The following is a 19,567-nucleotide window of genomic DNA, read 5'->3' on the forward strand; positions in this document are numbered from 1 at the left end:
GCAAAATTTACAGTTAAACGCCACTTCTACCTTTCCTGGAAAACAAAGAATAGCACACAGCATAGCCACTTTGAAATATACAGTCAACAAATTTTAGTATTTCATAAATAATCCAGCAGATGGGGCTAAAGGCATAGATCAAGCCAGCCGGTCTTGCATTCTACTGGTGTCTTGGTATACACTATCAGCCCACAGATGGCAGCCTTGACTTACGTGTCATGTTACAAGGTTCTGAACGTCTCCCTTTCTCTCTTATACATAAGGTCATATAATAGTCACTGAAGCAAAAGAATGGCTGATCCATTATTCTGGCCTATTATAAATATTATTTGAACTTTCCTAGGAATTTCTTTTTTAGAAAATTAAGTAGTTCAGATACCTGTCATTTTGGAAGGATTAACGTCCAAATATCCTATTTCATAAAAAAATAAAACAGGATATTTTGTCAATATCCTATTTTATAAAAATTTGTCAATATCCTATTTTATTAAAAAATTTCAATATCCTATTTTATATTTGTCAATATCCTATTTTATAAAAAAAATTCTAGTGAAATGATGGTAAAACAATAAAGGGCTACTGGTCTTCCCCAGTGGCATAGTGGTTAAGAATCTGCCTGCCAATGCAGAGGACATGGGTTCTAGCCCTGGTCCGGGAAGATCCCACATGCTGCAGAGCAACTAAGCCCGTGCACCACAACTACTGAGCCTGCACTCTAGAGACTTAGAGCCACAACTGCTGAGCCTGTGTGCCAACTACTGAAGCCCAAGCGCCTAGAGCCCACGCTCCGCAACAAGAGAAGCTGCCACAATGAGAAGCCCGCGCATCGCAAGGAAGAGTACCCCCGCTCACCACAACTAGAGAAAAGCCCACGCACAGCAACGATGACCCAACACAGCCAAATTAATTAATTAATTATTTTAAAAAAGGGCTATGAATCAGAAGAGCTGAGATCCAATCATCGTTCTGTTATTGTGCAAACACTAGGCCTGTCACTAATCAAGCAGGGCCTCAGTTTCATCTGCAAAAGGAAGCTTTGAAGAGAGAGTCTATCCATGGCCTCTCAACAGTTGTTAAACTCCACAACAGCCTTATCCCTCTGTCTTTCTCTTCTTACCCATGTTTACATTTGAATTTTTCTTTTGTGTATAAAATTGGAACATGATGTAGCTTTCGGGCATAATAAAAATAATTGTTGGCTTAATGAAAAAAATACTGATTTAAAAGATCTAAGTCTTATTACTGTGTTATGCTCTTGGGTAAATAATACATCCATATGAAGAAAAAACGTGATTTCTACAGAACTTCTACTCAATCATTAGGTTTCATCTTCTCTATCACCTCAGTGTCCTTGGAATTCATGCACATTCTGCATCCTTACTACTACCAGCCCGAGCTGTCACCATCCGCACTTGGACTACCACAAAGTCTCCTCTCTCATCCCAACGTTCAGCCACGTTCCCCTACAATCCATTCCTTCTCCTGCAGCCAGTTATTGGCCTAAAATACAAATCCGAGCACATCCTTTCAGTGGTTCCCTCCTGCCTTTAGGATAAAGTCCAAACTCTTCCACAAACCCTCCCTGACTTGCAACAGTATTGTAAAGGAAAGCTAATAATAATTTAAAGCTACTTAGAGAATATAGGAAGTAAGACACTTTCTAAATGTCAGGTGGTATTTTTTTTAAAGAACTCTTGCTAATTGTGAACTATATATATATATATAATATCTACTGTTGGCCCTATGAAAATTCTTTTACCCAGTCTCCTGTTTGTCAGATCATTAGTCACCACTGATTCCTTCACTTCCTTGCACCCTGTACGTTTTGAAACGCCCTTTTGTTTCATATTCTCTCTCCCATTAATCTCTTCTGTTCCATCCTCTTTAACTCCAGTTCTAATCAGCTCACAGCTAGATTACTGGAGTTTATGGAGGAAGGAAGGGAGATAGCCTCTTAACTAATCTCCCCAGCACTAGTTTACGCCAGATCCAAACCAAGCTGCTATCTATAAACCAGTTCCAGGTTGTTGCCTAAATTATACCTTCTTCATTTTATTCCTCTGCTTAGACTCTTCATCCCCCCCGCAACCCAATATAAAGTCCAGTCAGTCGTCCTTGCTAGGCATCTAAGATACCTCACAGTTTGATCCCAACCTTTTTAACTTTAACTTCCAAACACAAACCAGCACTCTAGCAAGACAATTATGGTGACTGCCTCCTGGCTTTGCTGGTTCCCACTGCTGCACCTTTTCTCAAATGTGCCCCTGAGTGAACTGATCTTTCTCAGGACTCTCTGTGTATTCAAATTCTTATATCCTTCAGGACCTGGACAAGTCCTACCTCCTTCATAAAGCCTTCCCTATAGCAGCCTATGAATAAAGTGACATAGCATATTTATGTATATTATATATAAAAATATTCTGTGATTTTCAACAGAACTTTTCAATAAGGCATTTTAAATTAAGAAACAAAAATCCAAACATAGGAAAGAATCAAAAAGCATACTATTTCACTATGACAAAAAAGAGAAATGGCCGGGGCTTCCCTGGTGGCACAGTGGTTGAGAGTCTGCCTGCCAACGCAGGGGACACGGGTTCGTGCCCCGGTCCGGGAAGATCCCATGTGCCGCACAGCGGCTGGGCCCGGGAGCCATGGCCGCTGAGCCTGCGTGTCCGGAGCCTGTGCTCCGCAACGGGAGAGGCCACAACAGTGAGAGGCCCGCGTACCGCAAAAAAAAAAAAAAAAAAAAAAAAAAAAAGAGAAATGTCTAATTCTTCTGCGAGAGAATACAAATGTTCCATTTCACTGAGAATTGATACCTTAATGCTACATAAAAATTGTTTACCCTATTTCCATAGCCTTCATTTTAGTAAAAATGATACTTTAATCAAACAGTATTGCCAAGGACAGAATATCCATATATGTTTAGATAATTAAGGTTAAGTTTACTTTGAGCTATAATCTAATTTTAATCATTATGCATTCCAGTAGTCTTGGGAAGTTGACTAATATATAAAACTGAAGTTAATATTGTTTGACAAGCAACAGTAAAACTGCTTGCATTTTCACAAGTGGTTTACATTTAAAACTCCTCAGATTTTTTTTAGGGCTTCCCTGGTGGCGGTCCGCCTGCCGACGCAGGGGACGCAGGTTTGTGCCCCGGTCCGGGAGGATCCCACATGCCGCGGAGCGACTGGGCCCGTGAGCCATGGCCGCTGAGCCTGCGCGTCCGGTGCCTGTGCTCCGCAATGGGAGACGCCACAGCAGTGGGAGGCCCACATACCGCAAAAAAATAAAAAAACTCCTTAGATTTTTTTAACAGCAGTCCGTTTTAAAAGTTATTTTTTTTACATAAAGGCAGCAAAGTCCTTAGATAAGCCAATGTAGCAATTAACAATTTCCAAATTATTTCTATTAAAGATGTTATTTTTAAATGCCTGTATTTACATATATATTTTGTTATATAAAACAATTTAAAAAGCATGTTTCTCCAAATATAATAATTCAACAGAAAAGAAGCATGATATTCCACAAATACTAACATTCCTGTGCCCATTTGTGTTCAAATCAATCATTTAATGAATGTCTATAAACAACTTATTGGTTTTTATCATATAATATAGTTTACTATACCTTAAGATCTTGCCTTGTGGCAAGAAGTTCAGATTCCTTCCCATAGAAATCAGACTGAAGCTGTTTTAGACTTTCCTGACTTTTTTCATAGGTATTTTGTAACACTGATATTTTCTGTTTCTCTGCTGCAAGTTCCTGTGCTGCTTGTGTTGACTGCTGCTGTAGTTTATTCTCAAGTTCTGTCTGAAACATACAATAGTTTTTTAAAACAGTATGCATACCAAAAACCAGTTACAAATATAGAATGAAATCCACACAACTAAGATTCCTAAGAACAAACTGAATTGTAGTTATGCCCTAAAATTCTACTTTAATAAAGTGTAACTTACCTTATAGTTACAAAATTAAAGAATTACAAAATTCAACAAGTCCTAATTTAAAAGACAAAAAATGAAACAGCAATTAAATAAAGAAAAAAGAATTTCACTGAGAATCCCAAGTACCAAGGTCTCAGGAGACTGAAAGTAACAACTACATTCTGATGGAAGATACAGTGCTGCATGCTTTAAAAAATGATATAATTTAAGGTTGAACTATGGGAAATTTCTACACGAAGTAATTAAAAAGCCATTACTAAGTTGAAGTATACTGTTTCTACTCCTTGAAATTCAAGAATAACAAGAAATTTCTACAGGTCATCTTTATTAACATCAAGGCAGAAGAAGAGAAGAAAATGTTGCAAAGGTGCAACTCCTCTAAACTCTAAACCTTCAGTCTTTAAGAAGGTTCAGGAGATATGCACAAATTATGACATAAATAAAATATATGTAAGCATAGCATGAAAAGCAGCACTTGGCTTTTAAAATAAATACACTTCAATGAAACTGCTGTTGAAGTCATCAGCGACCCCCTTGTTCCAAAATCCAATATTCATGTCCTTGTCCACATCTCATTGAACATCCCAGCAGTCCTTCAAACAGTTGATGATGCCCCCTCCTAGAAACATTCTTCAACCTGGTTTCCAGGACATCTTGTGTTTTAGGTTCTCCTCCTACCTCACTGGTCATTCCATCTTAAAATCTTTTACTAGCTCCTCTCTTGTTTGATCTCTCAATACTGTGTGACCCCACGGTTCAGTCTCTAGCCCTCTTTTATTCTATATACAGTCTCTATTTAGAAGATCCCAACTAGACCCATTTTTATTAAGAATATAGATATAAAGTACTGTAGTTTACAGCTAGGCCTTGAAATATCTTTTTTAGGATCTGTTAGGAATAAGACTGATATTGTATTGTGTGTAAACTGCACAATGTGGAAAGCAGATATATCTGTGCAAAATCTTTGCCTCTGTGCTGTCAGTGTGATGTGGTTTCTGCATGGTTATATATTACTAGTGATTTTATCAAAACTTCTAAAACTTAAATTACATGGTAAAAGATCTGTAAGAGGCTGCCTAAGTGTTAGTTGGCACATAAAGATAATTGTAGAAGTTGAAGACATGATTGCTATATTTCAATGTTTATTCCCACTCAACATATTGCCTTCTAAGCTTTCTTTTTTTGTTCAAAGCATGATCTTAAATATATGTTTAAGTTAATGGACGTAACGCAGGGTTCCTACACTGTATTGGCGTATGTTGGTGGCCCTCTGTGCCCTAGATATATGCACACAGGGTGCAATTAAAAAGCTACAAAGTGAAAGTTGGTTTGGATCCTCTTCATTTCATTTGTTTAGCTTTTCTGTTATTTTTCTCTACTTACAAGTATTCCTGTGAATAAATCCTTGTTAAGTTAAATATTTTAAAAAATATTGTTTATTTACAATTGACTCCTGAATTTATGTCTCTAGCTCCAACCTCTCTGCCTGAACTCTGGGCTCATTATATCCAAGTACTTCCCTGACATCTTCACTTGAGTGATTGATAGATATCTATCTCAAGTAGAAATCTTGATCCCTGACAGCAACCCTGCTCCTCAAAAACATGCTACTTCCCCCAGTAAATATGGCCATCTATCCACTTGTACAAGCCACAAACCTAGAATTATTCTAGACTCCTCTTTCCATCATCTCTCACCATCTAACCTATCAGCAAGTCCTGATGACTCAGCTTACAAAAGATATTCCCAAATCATCCACTGCTAACACTTTAGTTCATGCCAGCATCTTGTACTTTCTAGACTACTGCAATAGTTTTTCAATGCCTTTCCTGCTTGCTCCTTTATGTCCCTTTAGTCAGATCCCACCATTCTCTGCTCAAAAATCTCCTAATCGATTCTAATTATCCTTTGAACAAAATACATCATTGTTATCTTCAAGATATATAATCTTCAAGATTATAATCTTCAAGTTTCTATGTTTATGCCTTTACCCCTGTCTACTTCTCTGAGCTCATCGCATATTACTCTTCCTCTCTCCACTATACTTAACTTATACTGGTCTCCGTTTTTAGAAAATACCAAACTTGTTCTAGCCTTAAGATCTTTGCATTAGTTGTCCCGCCCCGACCACTATATGGATAGCTCTTGTATTTCATGTTATCAGCTCAAATCTCTTCAGAGGGGCTTCTTTGATCACTCAACCTTTTAGTAGGACTCTGTCCCATCACTGTCTTTCACATCACCCTGTTTAAGTTTCTTCGCCCCAAGAAAGTTTAAGTCCATGAGAATAGGTTCCTTGTCTGTTCACAGCTACACCTCCAACACTTAGAACTGTGTCCGTGGCACAGAATAGGTGCCTAGTAATGTTTCTCGAATGAATAAATGACAAACAGATGGGAGGTGGACAAATAGAGCCCACGACATCCATTAAGAGCCTCTTATAATAGTCCACATAAGAGAAAAAAATAGCCTAGACTAAGACTGTGGAAGTTGGGAAATAAGAAAAGGGGATAGATTCAAGAGAGCTAGGAAGCAGATTGCCAGGAGGCAGTGCTAACTGCCTATAGAGGAAAGGGGGCTCATCACCACACACATTATCTGATAACATCCCACATTACCTCCAATTTAGAGTCTTCACGATAAAGAATTCCTGGACATTGTTTTTCGTGTTGAAGACTACACTGCATTTTTTTTTTTTTTTTGGTAGAATACTACTTCTTTTCTTTAACATTTTCCCCCCCCACAATCTAGTTTTCTTTCTCTTCAATCACCTTTATGGCTCAAATAAGCCCTCTACAAAGTCTCAACACTGATCATAATTGCCCTCTGGGTTCATATTTGGGCCTTCATTTTACTTACTCTAAATGACAGGCTGATTCATTCATTCATTTTTTTAAAAATCATTGATAGCTTATTTGTTAGAAAACACAGTTCTCTGACTTTGAGGGATTCAAATCTATTAGTGGTTAAGTTAAATAAAAGAAAATAAAAAAATAAAAAGATCAATGTAACAGCTTGATAATGGGTTTAACAGAAGTAAACCCAAAGTTCCAAAGGAGAATACAGGAGGGTCAATCATTTACAATTTATCCTTCACAAGCTTATCAGTTTTTGCTCTAAAACAGGTCTGACTACATTTCTCCCTTCTAAAGATTTTTACCTTTAGTCTTCCAATATTAAAAATTTAAAGTGGAAACAACTGTACAATATGTACTGTGATCTGATTTCATCCAATTCTGTAGCGTTATCTCCCCTCACTTCTCCACTTACGAGGTATTCCAATAGCAAATCTTCTATAACGACATTTTTTTTAAGTTTTGCAAACTTTGCTAATATTGTTTCCTCTCCTTTGAAATATCTAATTTCCTCTTTTGTTTAATCTTTCAAAATCAGCATAGTCTTCAAAGACACAGTTCAAATGCTAGCTCCTCTAGAAAGCCAGTCAAAATTTCCATTAAGTTCTAATTTTTCTCATTCTCCTTTCTACTAGTTTTCTTTTTCCCTACATACCTGATTCCTCATTAAATTATAGGCTACTTGAGAATAGGGGCCATATCCTATTCATTCTGTATTCCCACATTAGGTTTCAAATAAGGTTGGTACAGGAACTGATGACTTATATAGCCTTGCTGGATTTACCTGTGACTCCCAAACAATCACAATCACATTAAAAAAGTGTATGTATATGTGTGTTTCATATAGATAGATAGATGTAGATATAGATATATATGGGGTGTGTGTTGTGTGTGTGTACTCATACACATCTATACCCATTTAAACTTTATCCTTGTTTTTCCTATTTCACTGTGGCCCAGTGAAAAGTTTCCGGAGACCATCACTGTATGGTTTACCAGGCAAAATGACACTCTTAGATCATAGTTTGCTACACTTATATATAATATCCAACAACTATTTTGCTTCCACATGGCACTGGGCACACACAGTACTAGGTACTTTAAATACATTATCGCAATCTTTTTTTTTTAATAGATCTTTATTGAAGTATAATTGCTTCAAATTATCTCAACCTTTACAACTCTATGACCCTACTTTGTTTAGTCCAGAAAGATGGATCACTTTCCTGTGACCATAAACCTAATGTGTGTCACACAGAATTTAAATTCAAATTTGCCTGCCTCTAAAATTTATCTTCTTTCCATGATAGTACACTGCTCCTCAATAAAACTAAACAATTCTTGCCTTTCAGTGATTCTCTAGGTAACTCCAAATCCCAAGTCTAATTTACAGAGACTGGCTATCTACCCAACACTCCCCCAAAATGCTGTCCTCCCCGAGGTTAAAGGTGTTCCTTTTTCTAGCATTCATCCACTGACACAAGTGAACTACTGCTATGAATGTTTGTGACACCCCCTCCCCCCGACAAATTCTTGTTGAAGCCTAGATCAAATGTGATGGTATTTGGATGTGGAGTCTTTGGGAGGTCATGAGGGTGGAGCCCTCGTGAATGGGATTAGTGCCCTTATAAGAAGAAACACAAGAGATAATCTCAGTCATATAAGGATACAGCATATAAGGATACAGCAAGAAGACAGCTGTCCACATGCCAGAAAGTGGGCCCCCACCAGACATTCAATATGCCAGTGCCTTTATCTTAAACTTCCCAGTCTCCGGAACTGTGAGAAATAAATGCTTATTTTTTAAACCACCAAGTCTATGGTATTTTTGTTATAACAGTCCCAAGTAAGACAACTACCGATAAGAACATTTCCTCTGAATCTCAAAATCCTTAAGGTGTCATCTAGTAAAGCCATGCAAAGTATAGGCAATATATATTAATCATAAATCTGGAAGAAATCTTACTATAATTAATAAGTTAATAAAAAAGAAAATATGCTAAAAATAGTTGTTGGTTTTTTTTTAATTTACTAAGTCATACTGTTATAAAAATGAAGATCTAAGGAAAACTTGAATATGAGGCTAATAGATTTTGGGAAAAAATGACCTCAAGATATCAAATCATAGAACAAAATACATACTATGATAATTATATCCTGATGTATGATTATATACAACACACACAAAAAAAGGACAGACAAATTTGTCTACTCTTGTTTCTGTTATTAGAAAATTACCCTTTTGTAAAATAACCATAATAATAGTTATAAAAATAGTGGTCAACATAAAATATGTATTTGTGGGGTTAATTTTTTTTTCCTCTAGTAATGTGACAAGCCAACTATTAATAACATGATATATTTTGCTTGTTTTACATACTAGGGATCTTATATCTTTCTACTCCATGAACTAATTAATATGCATACATCAACAGTGGGGAAAACCTCATTTTGTTCAAATATTAAGTTCAATCCACTTTTATCAACTCTTAGTCTGGACAAGTATTAAAACATACTTAAGGGGCTTCCCTGGTGGCGCAGTGGTTGAGAGTCCACCTGCCGATGCAGGGGACACGGGTTCGTGCCCCGGTCTGGGAGGATCCCACATGTCGCAAAGCGGCTGGGCCCGTGAGCCATGGCCGCTGAGACTGCGCATCCGGAGCCTGTTGCTCCGCAACGGGAGAGGCCACAACAGTTAGAGGCCCGTGTACCGCAAAAAAAAAAAAAAACATACTTAAGGATGAAGAACGGATGCTTAATAATAAATCAGGATAGGTTTGGAAATGGAAACCATTATAACTTAAAAAACCAAACAATTATAAATATATGAAACCTATACTACTGAATATTTAAATATATCTCAATTTATGATTTTTGTTCTTGATTATATTCCCTTAATGAGGATAATTTATTTTTAAATTCCTGTAAAATTTTCTAATACACTAGAAATGTATAAATTATTCTCTTAACATTGTTAGTTATATCTTATTTTACAAAAAGGTAGTTTTATGCCTATCAAACAAATGATTAGTGCTAGAATTTCAAATAAGAATTATCTAACAACATGGTTATAGTGAATGGAAATCCATAGATATTTAGTCATATAATTAAGTGCATTTATACATTTAACTTAGAAAAAATTTGAGCATATGTAAAATTTTCTTCGTTGTAACTCATCTGTGTTACTATCATATTGTTATCTTAACTGCAAAGTTTTTCTTCCCATAAAAAGTAAACAAATATATCACTACCTTCTGTGAAACAGCAATTTTAACCTCTCCTTGGAGTGCTTCAATTTGCTTTTTCTTCTGTTCAGTCAATTGCTTTAGCTCATTTATGTTACCCTGAAGTTGTTGTTCTTCTTTTTCCTTTTGTGTTAAACTATTCTGGGCCTGTATGATTTGTCCCTGCATTGAACTGAGCTCCAGCTTCAGCTGATGAGAAGTCTAAAAGAAAATAAAACCTGTTTAGCGTTCATTTATCCATGCAACACACATTTATTGAGTACCTATTCATGCCAAGCACTACTCTAAGTAGAAACTACTGAGTCTATTGGCCACAAATAATCAGTAGTAAACCAAAAAGAAAAATCCCTACCCTCATGGAGCTTTCATAACTGACACTATTCACTACTGGATGACATGCTGGATTAATCTTCAATATTTGTTTAATCTTGCCTTCCTTTTTAACTTATACATTTGGATAGAGCTTGCAAATGAACTAGATTAGTGTTCTCTTATATCATAGAAAAAGGGAAAATCAACATCAATCTTTAGATTGCTGAAATGTCTACTGTTTTGAATATTCTCAAAATGCTAACTGCATTCCCTGACAGTCCAGTGGTTAGGACTCGGCACTTTCACTGCCAGGCCTGGGTTCGACCCCTGGTCAGGGAACTAAGATCCCTGCAAGCAGCACAGTGGGGCCAAAGAAAGTAAAATAAATAATTTTTTTAAAAAAATGCTAAATGAGCCTGTTGGCCAGTGAATCAGAAAAGATAGCTTCATATTAACTGTGATAAAACCAAGATAATTTTTGGCAAATATGTTTAGTATCTGTCTGATGACACTAAACTATACCACACAGTTGTTTCCTCATTTAGAGATTTGAGGCATATTTTGCTACTACCTTATTTTAACAATCTTCTAGGATATATTTCTGTTCAAAATTAGATATCATGTAGAAGTCACACTGAGGTTCCTCTGTGGCCAAGGTGAACTACACTACCTCTCACCCGTCCAACCAAAGTCATGTTTACATATTTTATGCATATTTCATTAAGAACCTAATTTGAGCATCTGACCATTCAAAGTTACTTTTGAAAAAGTTTCAGTGCTATATATGGATGCTTCAGCTTATCTCCAATACAAACGGAAATATTTTTGTGCAAAACAGGAGTCAGGTAGTGTTAATAATGATTATGTTATGATAACCAATAATAAAGTAATAGCTAACATTTGACCATTTATTTTGTTACAGCTGGTATTCTGAGCACTTTGAAATATATTAACCCATTTATTTCTCGCAATAAGTCTATGACACAGATTCTACTATTAGCCCCATCTTACTGCTGAGGAAACTGGAGCACAGAGAGATCAAGTCGTCTGCCTAAGAAGGCAAGGCAAGACAGCATAGCTAATAATTGGCACAGTCAGGATATAAATTTGCACAATCTGGATTCACAGCTTGGGTATTAAACCTCTATAATTTTGCCACTTACATGGCTGGCATATAAAGCACAGGTGTCTTCTTTCAATCAACAACCAGAACACAATCACACTAAAGACTTGTCAGGACCATGTTTTGCTGCTTTATCAAATCTGATCTCTAGAAAGCTACATGCCTGGACTCTAGCTGCTAGAGGTATGTCTTCAGAGAATAACAATATATATTATACCCATTTATTTCCTCATTTGCTTGTTTGTTTTGATGGAGAACAAAGGAAGCATTAATCATAGAAAAATCTCTGAATTGTTATAAAACCATTATCAAATATGCCATTAATATAAATGTCCATGAAATAAAGAGCCCTTAAAATGTCATTTCTATGGAAAATCTATTAAGACTTTTTTTATCCATAGTAATGTTCCTTAATCTAGATTATCTAATTATAACTCTACAGTTAGTTGACCCAATTTTCTACCTTTATTAATAATAATCTTTTATTTTGGGCCTTTTATTAAACTAGCTTGAAACTTTTTAGTAGTAGGTAGAACACAAATGAAAAAACCTTCTTTTGACTTAAGTATTGTGAAAATATTTTGAAAATATAAAGACCTTATTATGCTTTACATATTTTTTGTTATAGAAAAAAAATCTTACCTCCTTCTCTTTTTCAAGTGACTTTTTCAGTTCATTCTGTTCCTTATGCGTGCTTTCTGTCTGTACTTGAAGTTGCTGCTTTAATTCTTTGCACGTTTTCTCCTAAAAAAATGGAAACTACATTATGCAGAAAATATTTGTAGTGAATTTAAGAATTTTGGTTTACAATCTCAGTAAGATCCACACAAGGAAATAAACCAGAATCACTGATGATTTAAGATGGGACAAAATCATCCATTTCAATAATAAAAACAGGCAAATATTATAGCAGTAAATGGGGAGGGAGAGGAAAAGGCTAAGAGTTTCTATTATCAACCAACAGTCACAATAAATACTTTAGATAATATTTAGACAAGATTTTAGAATACTTTGGAAACCACATTTTTATGTCACAGAATTAATTAACTTATACTATTTTAAAAGTAGAATAATGGGCTTCAAAAAATGGAAGCAAATTTTTTTGAAGTATTAAAACAACAAATAAAAATAATTACATATAACTTAAGTGGGAACATATACAGATAGAAGATGTTTCCTCCAAACAGAAAGGAACATAAAAACAACATACGAAAATCATGTTTTTTATGGTACTCAACACTTTCACTGACCTTCATATTGAGAACAAAAGAATTTTACTTTGGTGTTATTCTGGGTCAAAATATTTCTGAGAATACATTCCTCTTTACACATTTCCTGAGACTCAGATTTTTTTTCTCTATAGTTTAAATATTTTTTACAGTATCTCTAAGACATGGTATTATCTAGAGTTTTAGAAAATTGAATGAAGAATTAAGAAAGCTTATAGCACCAGAGTTAAAAATCATTTAGATCTTTCTGGTCTTCTTTCTTTTTTTTTATAGTCAAGTGAAAAACATTTCAACTAGTAGCTATATTCTCTGTGGAAGTGTCCCTGAGGACAAACATGCTGTAGTCTTTCCCAAATCTAGCACCAGACCCAGAATAGAGAAAAACTATATACTCAACTGAAAATTTTCTGGGCCATTGGAAAATCACAAACACCAGTATCTTTTTCTCAGGTTAAGTAATCCCAATTCCTTTCCTCTAAGAACACTTAAAATCACTTAAATGCAGGGTGAAAAGTCAACAGTGAATTAAGCAGAAAAGTCACTACATTTTAAATAAAAATCACTTCTACCTAAGACAGTAAACATAAACAACTAACCAAATCTAATACAGCAGCTTTTCCTTTCTGGTTTTCCTTTTCAAATTCACTTTTGGAGTTCTTCAAAGAATCAGAAACTTCTGATAATTTCTCTTTTGCTGCAGAAAGCTCTGCTACTAGAGTTTCTTTCTCCATCTTCACTTTTTGTAGTTCTGTTACTGCTGTGTGAACTTTGTTATTCAATTCCTTGTACTGCATCTTTGCATCTTGACTTAAATTTTCAATTTCTTGTTTAAGGACTTTTTTTTCTTCTTCTTGCTTGTTAAGCATTTGCTTAATATTTTCAAGCGCTTCAGATTTCTTCTGTAGATCCAACTTTGTATTGGATACTCTAAATATTTAAGAAACAATTTCTTTAATAATGCATAATTTACCATTCAAATAAATTATTGAGTTTTAAAACTTTCTTGTGTAGTTAAGAAGTAAAAACAATAATTTAATATCATAAAACCACACAACTGAAAAATGCCTTAGAACATCTGATCCAATGATTTAACAGATGAAGATGATTTTCCTCAAGTCAAATAAATTAGTGGTAAAGCCAAGACCATCTAAGCCCATGACTTAATCCAGTCTTGTTGACCACAATGTATCACCAAATAAATCTGTGCAAACAGCAAACCCTCTAGTGTATGACAGCCAGAAATGTTTTCCCATGTGCCCTAAAGAACCTATTTATTACATTAGCCCCCATGCACAGAACTCTGCCTCTTTCCTTGAAAAACTAAAACACATTATGTGTTTGCCAGGTCTTAAACTTGAAAACACATAAGATAACCAGGAAAAATAAAGTTAAAAAATAGAAGAAATATTTCATTTCAAACATGGAGGAAAGACAAAAGATTTACTTTAATCCTAGAGCCTAGCAGATTATATAAAATATTTGTTATCATTTAATATAAGTTTTCTACACCGGAATGAATTAAAAAGTTACAAGAACCTGAAACTAACATGATATTGTAAATCAACTATACTTCAATTTTTTAAAACAGGAAAAAAAAAGTTATAAGAATGAGGAAATGAAGATATTCATTTTTATGAATGAAGATATTCATTCATAATTCCTCATTTAAATGAGGAAATGAAGATATTCATTCAGTTTTAAGAAAGTTAAACTAAAGACTTTGCTTTCATAAAATGAATAAAATTATGCATATTACATATCAAAAGAAAAGAACACATTAAAGATCAACCATTTTTTAAAGTGCAAATGAAACCAAGTGCAAAGTAATATTTCTAGAATGCATACTATTTCCAATGTACTTTACTATCAATGTACTTTATTATAAATTCAACAATATGTTAAAGAGAGGTTATTAAAAAATGTACCAGCCACATAATTGAAGTTGGATATTAAAACAATACCAGAACTGCATCTATACCTTGAAGTTTTCTAACTTTTAGTCCCAGAAACTTACTTTTACTTTAAAAAAAGTAGCTAGAACATATGAAGGCACATTCACAGGATCCTGTACCTTGTGGATTTTTAAAGGTCTAAATAGAAAAGTCATTGTACTAATATTACTTTACCATTTAATATAGTTAAAATCCCTGTCAAGCAACCCTAAAACTGGGACTTGATATATTTACTATGCTACTTAACTTTTCCATAAGTAATTATTATAAAATCATAAGACTATGTGAATCAAAGAAAGCAAACAGAAATAAAGGCTTGCACAAATACCATATGCTAACGAAAAAAACAAAAAATGTCATGAAGAACCTAAGGGGTAAAATGGGAATAAAGACACAGACCTACTAGAGAATGCACTTGAGGACATGGGAGGGGGAAGGGTAAGCTGTGACAAAGTGAGAGAGTGGCATGGACATATATACACTACCAAACGTAAAACAGATAGCTAGTGGGAAGCAGCCGCATGGCACAGGGAGATAGCTCGGTGCTTTGTGACCACCTAGTGGGGGGAGATAGGGAGAGTGGGAGGGAGACGCAAGAGGGAAGAGATATGGGAACATATGTATATGTATAACTGATTCACTTTGTTATAAAGCAGAAACTAACACACCATTGTAAAGCAATTATACTCCAATAAAGATTAAAAAAAAAATGTCAGTTTTGATATCTATCTTTATCTATACCAGCTCTCTATTATGTAAAAAAGTTAATAGTAGATCCCTATTTATATTGAAACTTGTGTATATATATCACACAAATACATACAGAATTTTATTTTAAATATGCCTGTTTTCTATTACACTAAAATCCTTTGAGACATATCTCATTAAATATTTTAAATTAGTGGCTTTACATTTCATGACAAACCTCTAGACATAAAAATAATAAAAAATTCTTTAGTACAAAAAAAAAAGAAATAAAGCCTTGCATAGTGACTATAAAACTTAGTTTATTTTTTTCAAAGTCACTTAAGGAAGTAATAAATAAATCCACAATCTGGGAAACCTTAACATCCCTTTCTCAGAAACTGACAGAAATGACCAGAGAAAAAAATTGGCAAGGATATAGAAGATTAGAACAACATTATCAACCACCTTAACCTAACTGATATTTATAGAACACTTTACCCAAAAACACATATATGTGTACATGGAAACTTAACCAAGATAAACCATACACTGTGCCCTAAATGAAAATTTGAAATGTCTGAATTTTACTGAGTATGTTCTCCTACCAAAATGGAATTAAATTAGAAATGAATAACAGTAAGATATCTAGAAGGGTCCTAAATATTTGAAAAGTAAACAATATACTCCTAAGTAACCTGTAAATCAAAGAAATCACAAAGGATATTTGAAAATACATTAAACCGCAGAGTAATGAAAATACATTATAAGATGGAATTTGGAGGGAAAGAGTTGCATGCAGAGTGAAGGTGGCCCTTGAGAAAGTGGAGCTCTGTACCCTGTTATCTGGGCTGAGTCCTATGACCAGGGGTGAGGTTTAGTCAAACCTCAGATGTGTTTACCCAGCCCTTCTTTCTTAGGCAATTCTCTAGAAATGCAGGACCCCACATAAGAAATGTTTGCATAAAGTATAAAGGCAAAAATTTTTAAAACCTCAGTAGAAATGGAAAGAAACACTGGGCCCATAGCGGGCCTTGGGAAAGAGAACAAGAACCAACTCAAAGGTCATCTTCACAGACACATGACTGGGTTCCAGAGGTGACAAATCACTCAGTGGGTGATACAAAGGATCAGATGTACTCCCCAAATACCTAGGCACTGGAAACGACGATGTTAAGAGAAGAAATGCCACTTGAGGCACAAAATGCATCTGTATATCCTCAAGTTCACAATGTCAGGACCCAATTTACTAGCTGTGAGAACAAAAACATTTTGTCATCACTCCCAAAACAAGGATGAAACCATGAAGGTATAAAACAATTTACTATCATCAACTTTGATGGGTTTTATTTCATTTCCCTGAAAGGTACTGAATAACTTTCCCAGGCTCTCAGCTTCCAGCTTTACTACTGAGAGTCAAAAACCCTCACCATCCTGACACAGATCCAGTCTGCCAACTGTCAGAGTGGTGTATTTGGCCTTTAAAGACAAAGTCTACTGAAATGTGACTGGTCACAAGCCCTCCTATTTAACCATACTGTGATGGCTTTATTTTTCATTCACATTAATATCAGTAGTTGATAGAATCAAATAAATCTTTAAGCACTGTGATAGCAAAATTGAAATCTTATGAAACTTAGTTTATAATCCTCTCCCTTAAGTAGTTTAGCTTACGTTTCTTTCTCCTTTTCAAGTTGTTTACTCAATTCTGTGGCTCTAAGCTCTAAATCTGTGTTCAGCTGTCTTTGCTCTTGTAGATCCTGCAAAGCTTGCTCCTTGTTTGCTTTAACTTCAAGAGTATCAGCTTCCAGTTTCTATGGCAGAAATATAAAACCATTTTAATGTCAACGATTATCTATCTATTAAACATTATAACATTTATTTACACTCAAATTAGTGTTGACATAACACACAAAAATAACCAAAAATATTTATGTTATAATAAAAAACACATTCTGAAGCCATCACTGAATAAAGAAGCCATTTATCTTGGAATCTTTCAGAAGACCTAGCAGCTGGCTTTATATATGACAGGCAGTCACTAAGTTTTCACTTTTTAAAATGAACTCTGGGGCTTCCCTGGTGGCGCAGTGGTTGAGAGTCCGCCTGCCGATGCAGGGGACACGGGTTCGTGCCCTGGTCCGGGAAGATCCCACATGCCGCGGAGCAGCTGGGCCCGTGAGCCATGGCCGCTGAGCCTGTGCGTCCGGAGCCTATGCTCCGCAACAGGAGAGGCCACAGCAGTGAGAGGCCCGCATACCACAAAAAAAATTAATTAATTAAAAAATTAAATAAATAAATAAAATGAATTCTGAATAAGAGAATAAATTTAATTATATTTATTACTTGAGTAAAAGTTATTAACTCAAGTATGAAAAAACTAAGTAACAGGTTCACACATGGGCCCACTTAAAATATATAATCCTGGGACTTCCCTGGTAGAGCAGCGGTTAAGAATCTGCCTGCCAATGCAGGAGACACGGGTTCAAGCCCTGGTCTGGGAAGATCCCACATGCCACGGAGCAACTAAGTCCGTGCGCTACAACTACTAAACCTGTGCTCTACAGCCCACGAGCCACAACTACTGAGCCTGCACACCTAGAGCCCGTGCTCTGCAATAAGAGAAGCCACCACAATGAGAAGCACGCACACCGCAACAAAGAGTAGCTCCCGCTCGCCACAACTAGAGAAAGCCTGCACGCAGCAACGAAGACCCAATGCAGCCAAAAATAAGTAAATTTATTTTAAAATAAATAAATAAAATATATAATCCTTTATATTCAGCTTACAACACTGTTATATAATTATAAATATTCAAAACTAAAATGGAGTTGTCATGTCATCCTTCTCATTAACACCTATTGACCCTAAATATAAAGCCAATTAAACTTCTGATTTTGCTTCTTTAATCTCTTGGTCTAGAGATTATTATTCTTCACACTATGGCTTCTATTTCATACATATACATATAACTGTATGTATTTTTACGAAGTTACAAAATCAAACTGTTAAATATATAGTTTAAACATCTATAAGCAATGCTTTTCTTGTATAGTTGTAAAAATTTTGCATACTATTTTATAAGCCAATTTAGGTACCCGTGGCTCTTACTCAACACTTACACTGGATATTCAATGTAACTATGTTAATTCTATTAACTACATATATACACAAACACACACATATATATATAAAACAGGTGGAATACTTCCTAAAATAATAATTACAAAATGTTAAATATCCGACATTGTCATGGATCACAAGAGACACTAGTGGTTCTAAATATCTTTTTTTGGGGGGGGGGGCACGCCACGAGGCATGCGGGATCTTAGTTCCTTGACCAGGGATCAAACGCGTACCTGCCCTGCAGTGGAAGCATGGAGTCTTAACCACTGTACCACCAGAGAAGTCCCTAAATAACTATTTTTAAAAGATACTCAAATAGAATTCTCATTAGATGCCTTTCATCTTAAAAAAAAAGACCAAAATAAAGTTTTTCTGTTCTTTTCAACCATTACATCATGTAATTGATCATACCATTATCACTGACCATAAAGAAAAGGGAACCCATAAATAGAATTGTAAATGTAATTTTCTTCTTCCATGTTATATTGCTATAGATGCACATATAGAAATATACATAGCCCATGATTCTATAATTGTACAGAAGTGCTTCATCTGACTGTGAAGGTATAAGTTACATATATAGTAACTTGAGAAATTTTTCTTTAACTTACAGAAGTTCTAATTTAAAGGACAAAGGACTCAGGTCAAATCCTTCTCTAATATGTGTAGTCAGTCATTTAATCTCTTTAGTATAAATCAATACTTTCACTTGAAGTTGTGTTAAAGAAAGAAGCAATTTACCATAATGTAAATTATAATAGTTTTAATAATATTAAATTAGAAACAAAATCCAAAGGGTATAAATGTAAAATGTAAAAAAAGGAAGAAATATACCATACCTGAATATTACATTGGAATAAGGAGGGAAGGAGACAGGAATGATAGGGCAGAAGAGACTTCACAACAATAAAAAACTAAGTTCCTTGTAATTAGAGTAGATCCTTGGTTGGTCGTCTCTTTAAAACACTTACACATTACAATGCAACCCGTATATATGTAAACTGCTATTTGTAAAAGCCATCCATTAGTGAAGAAATTAAAAGTAAAGGTGGAATCCAAAATTAAGACATGAAAAAACTACAAGTAATTTT

At 35.1% G+C, this 19,567-nt stretch overlaps 1 protein-coding gene across 4 annotated transcripts in view; it reads right to left on the minus strand.

Moving 5' to 3' along the window:
* Window positions 1-19,567, minus strand: part of EEA1 (early endosome antigen 1) — a 131,667-nt gene that overhangs the window by 12,573 nt on the left and 99,527 nt on the right. For all 4 annotated transcript variants that reach the window (XR_014297490.1, XM_082667086.1, XM_082667085.1 and 1 more), the window contains 5 exons: window positions 17,025-17,164; window positions 13,311-13,641; window positions 12,128-12,229; window positions 10,057-10,251; window positions 3,634-3,816 (listed from right to left, as the gene is read on the minus strand). Coding sequence is in view for 3 of the 4 variants with exons in the window: in XM_082667086.1 (XP_082523212.1) it covers window positions 3,634-3,816; window positions 10,057-10,251; window positions 12,128-12,229; window positions 13,311-13,641; window positions 17,025-17,164 (951 nt within the window). In the remaining variant the exon portion in view is untranslated. The remainder of the gene's footprint in view (window positions 1-3,633; window positions 3,817-10,056; window positions 10,252-12,127; window positions 12,230-13,310; window positions 13,642-17,024; window positions 17,165-19,567) is intronic.

The sequence above is a fragment of the Grampus griseus genome, assembly GCF_964374135.1.
Source record: "Grampus griseus genome assembly, chromosome: 11".
NCBI classification, from domain to species: domain Eukaryota; kingdom Metazoa; phylum Chordata; class Mammalia; order Artiodactyla; family Delphinidae; genus Grampus; species Grampus griseus.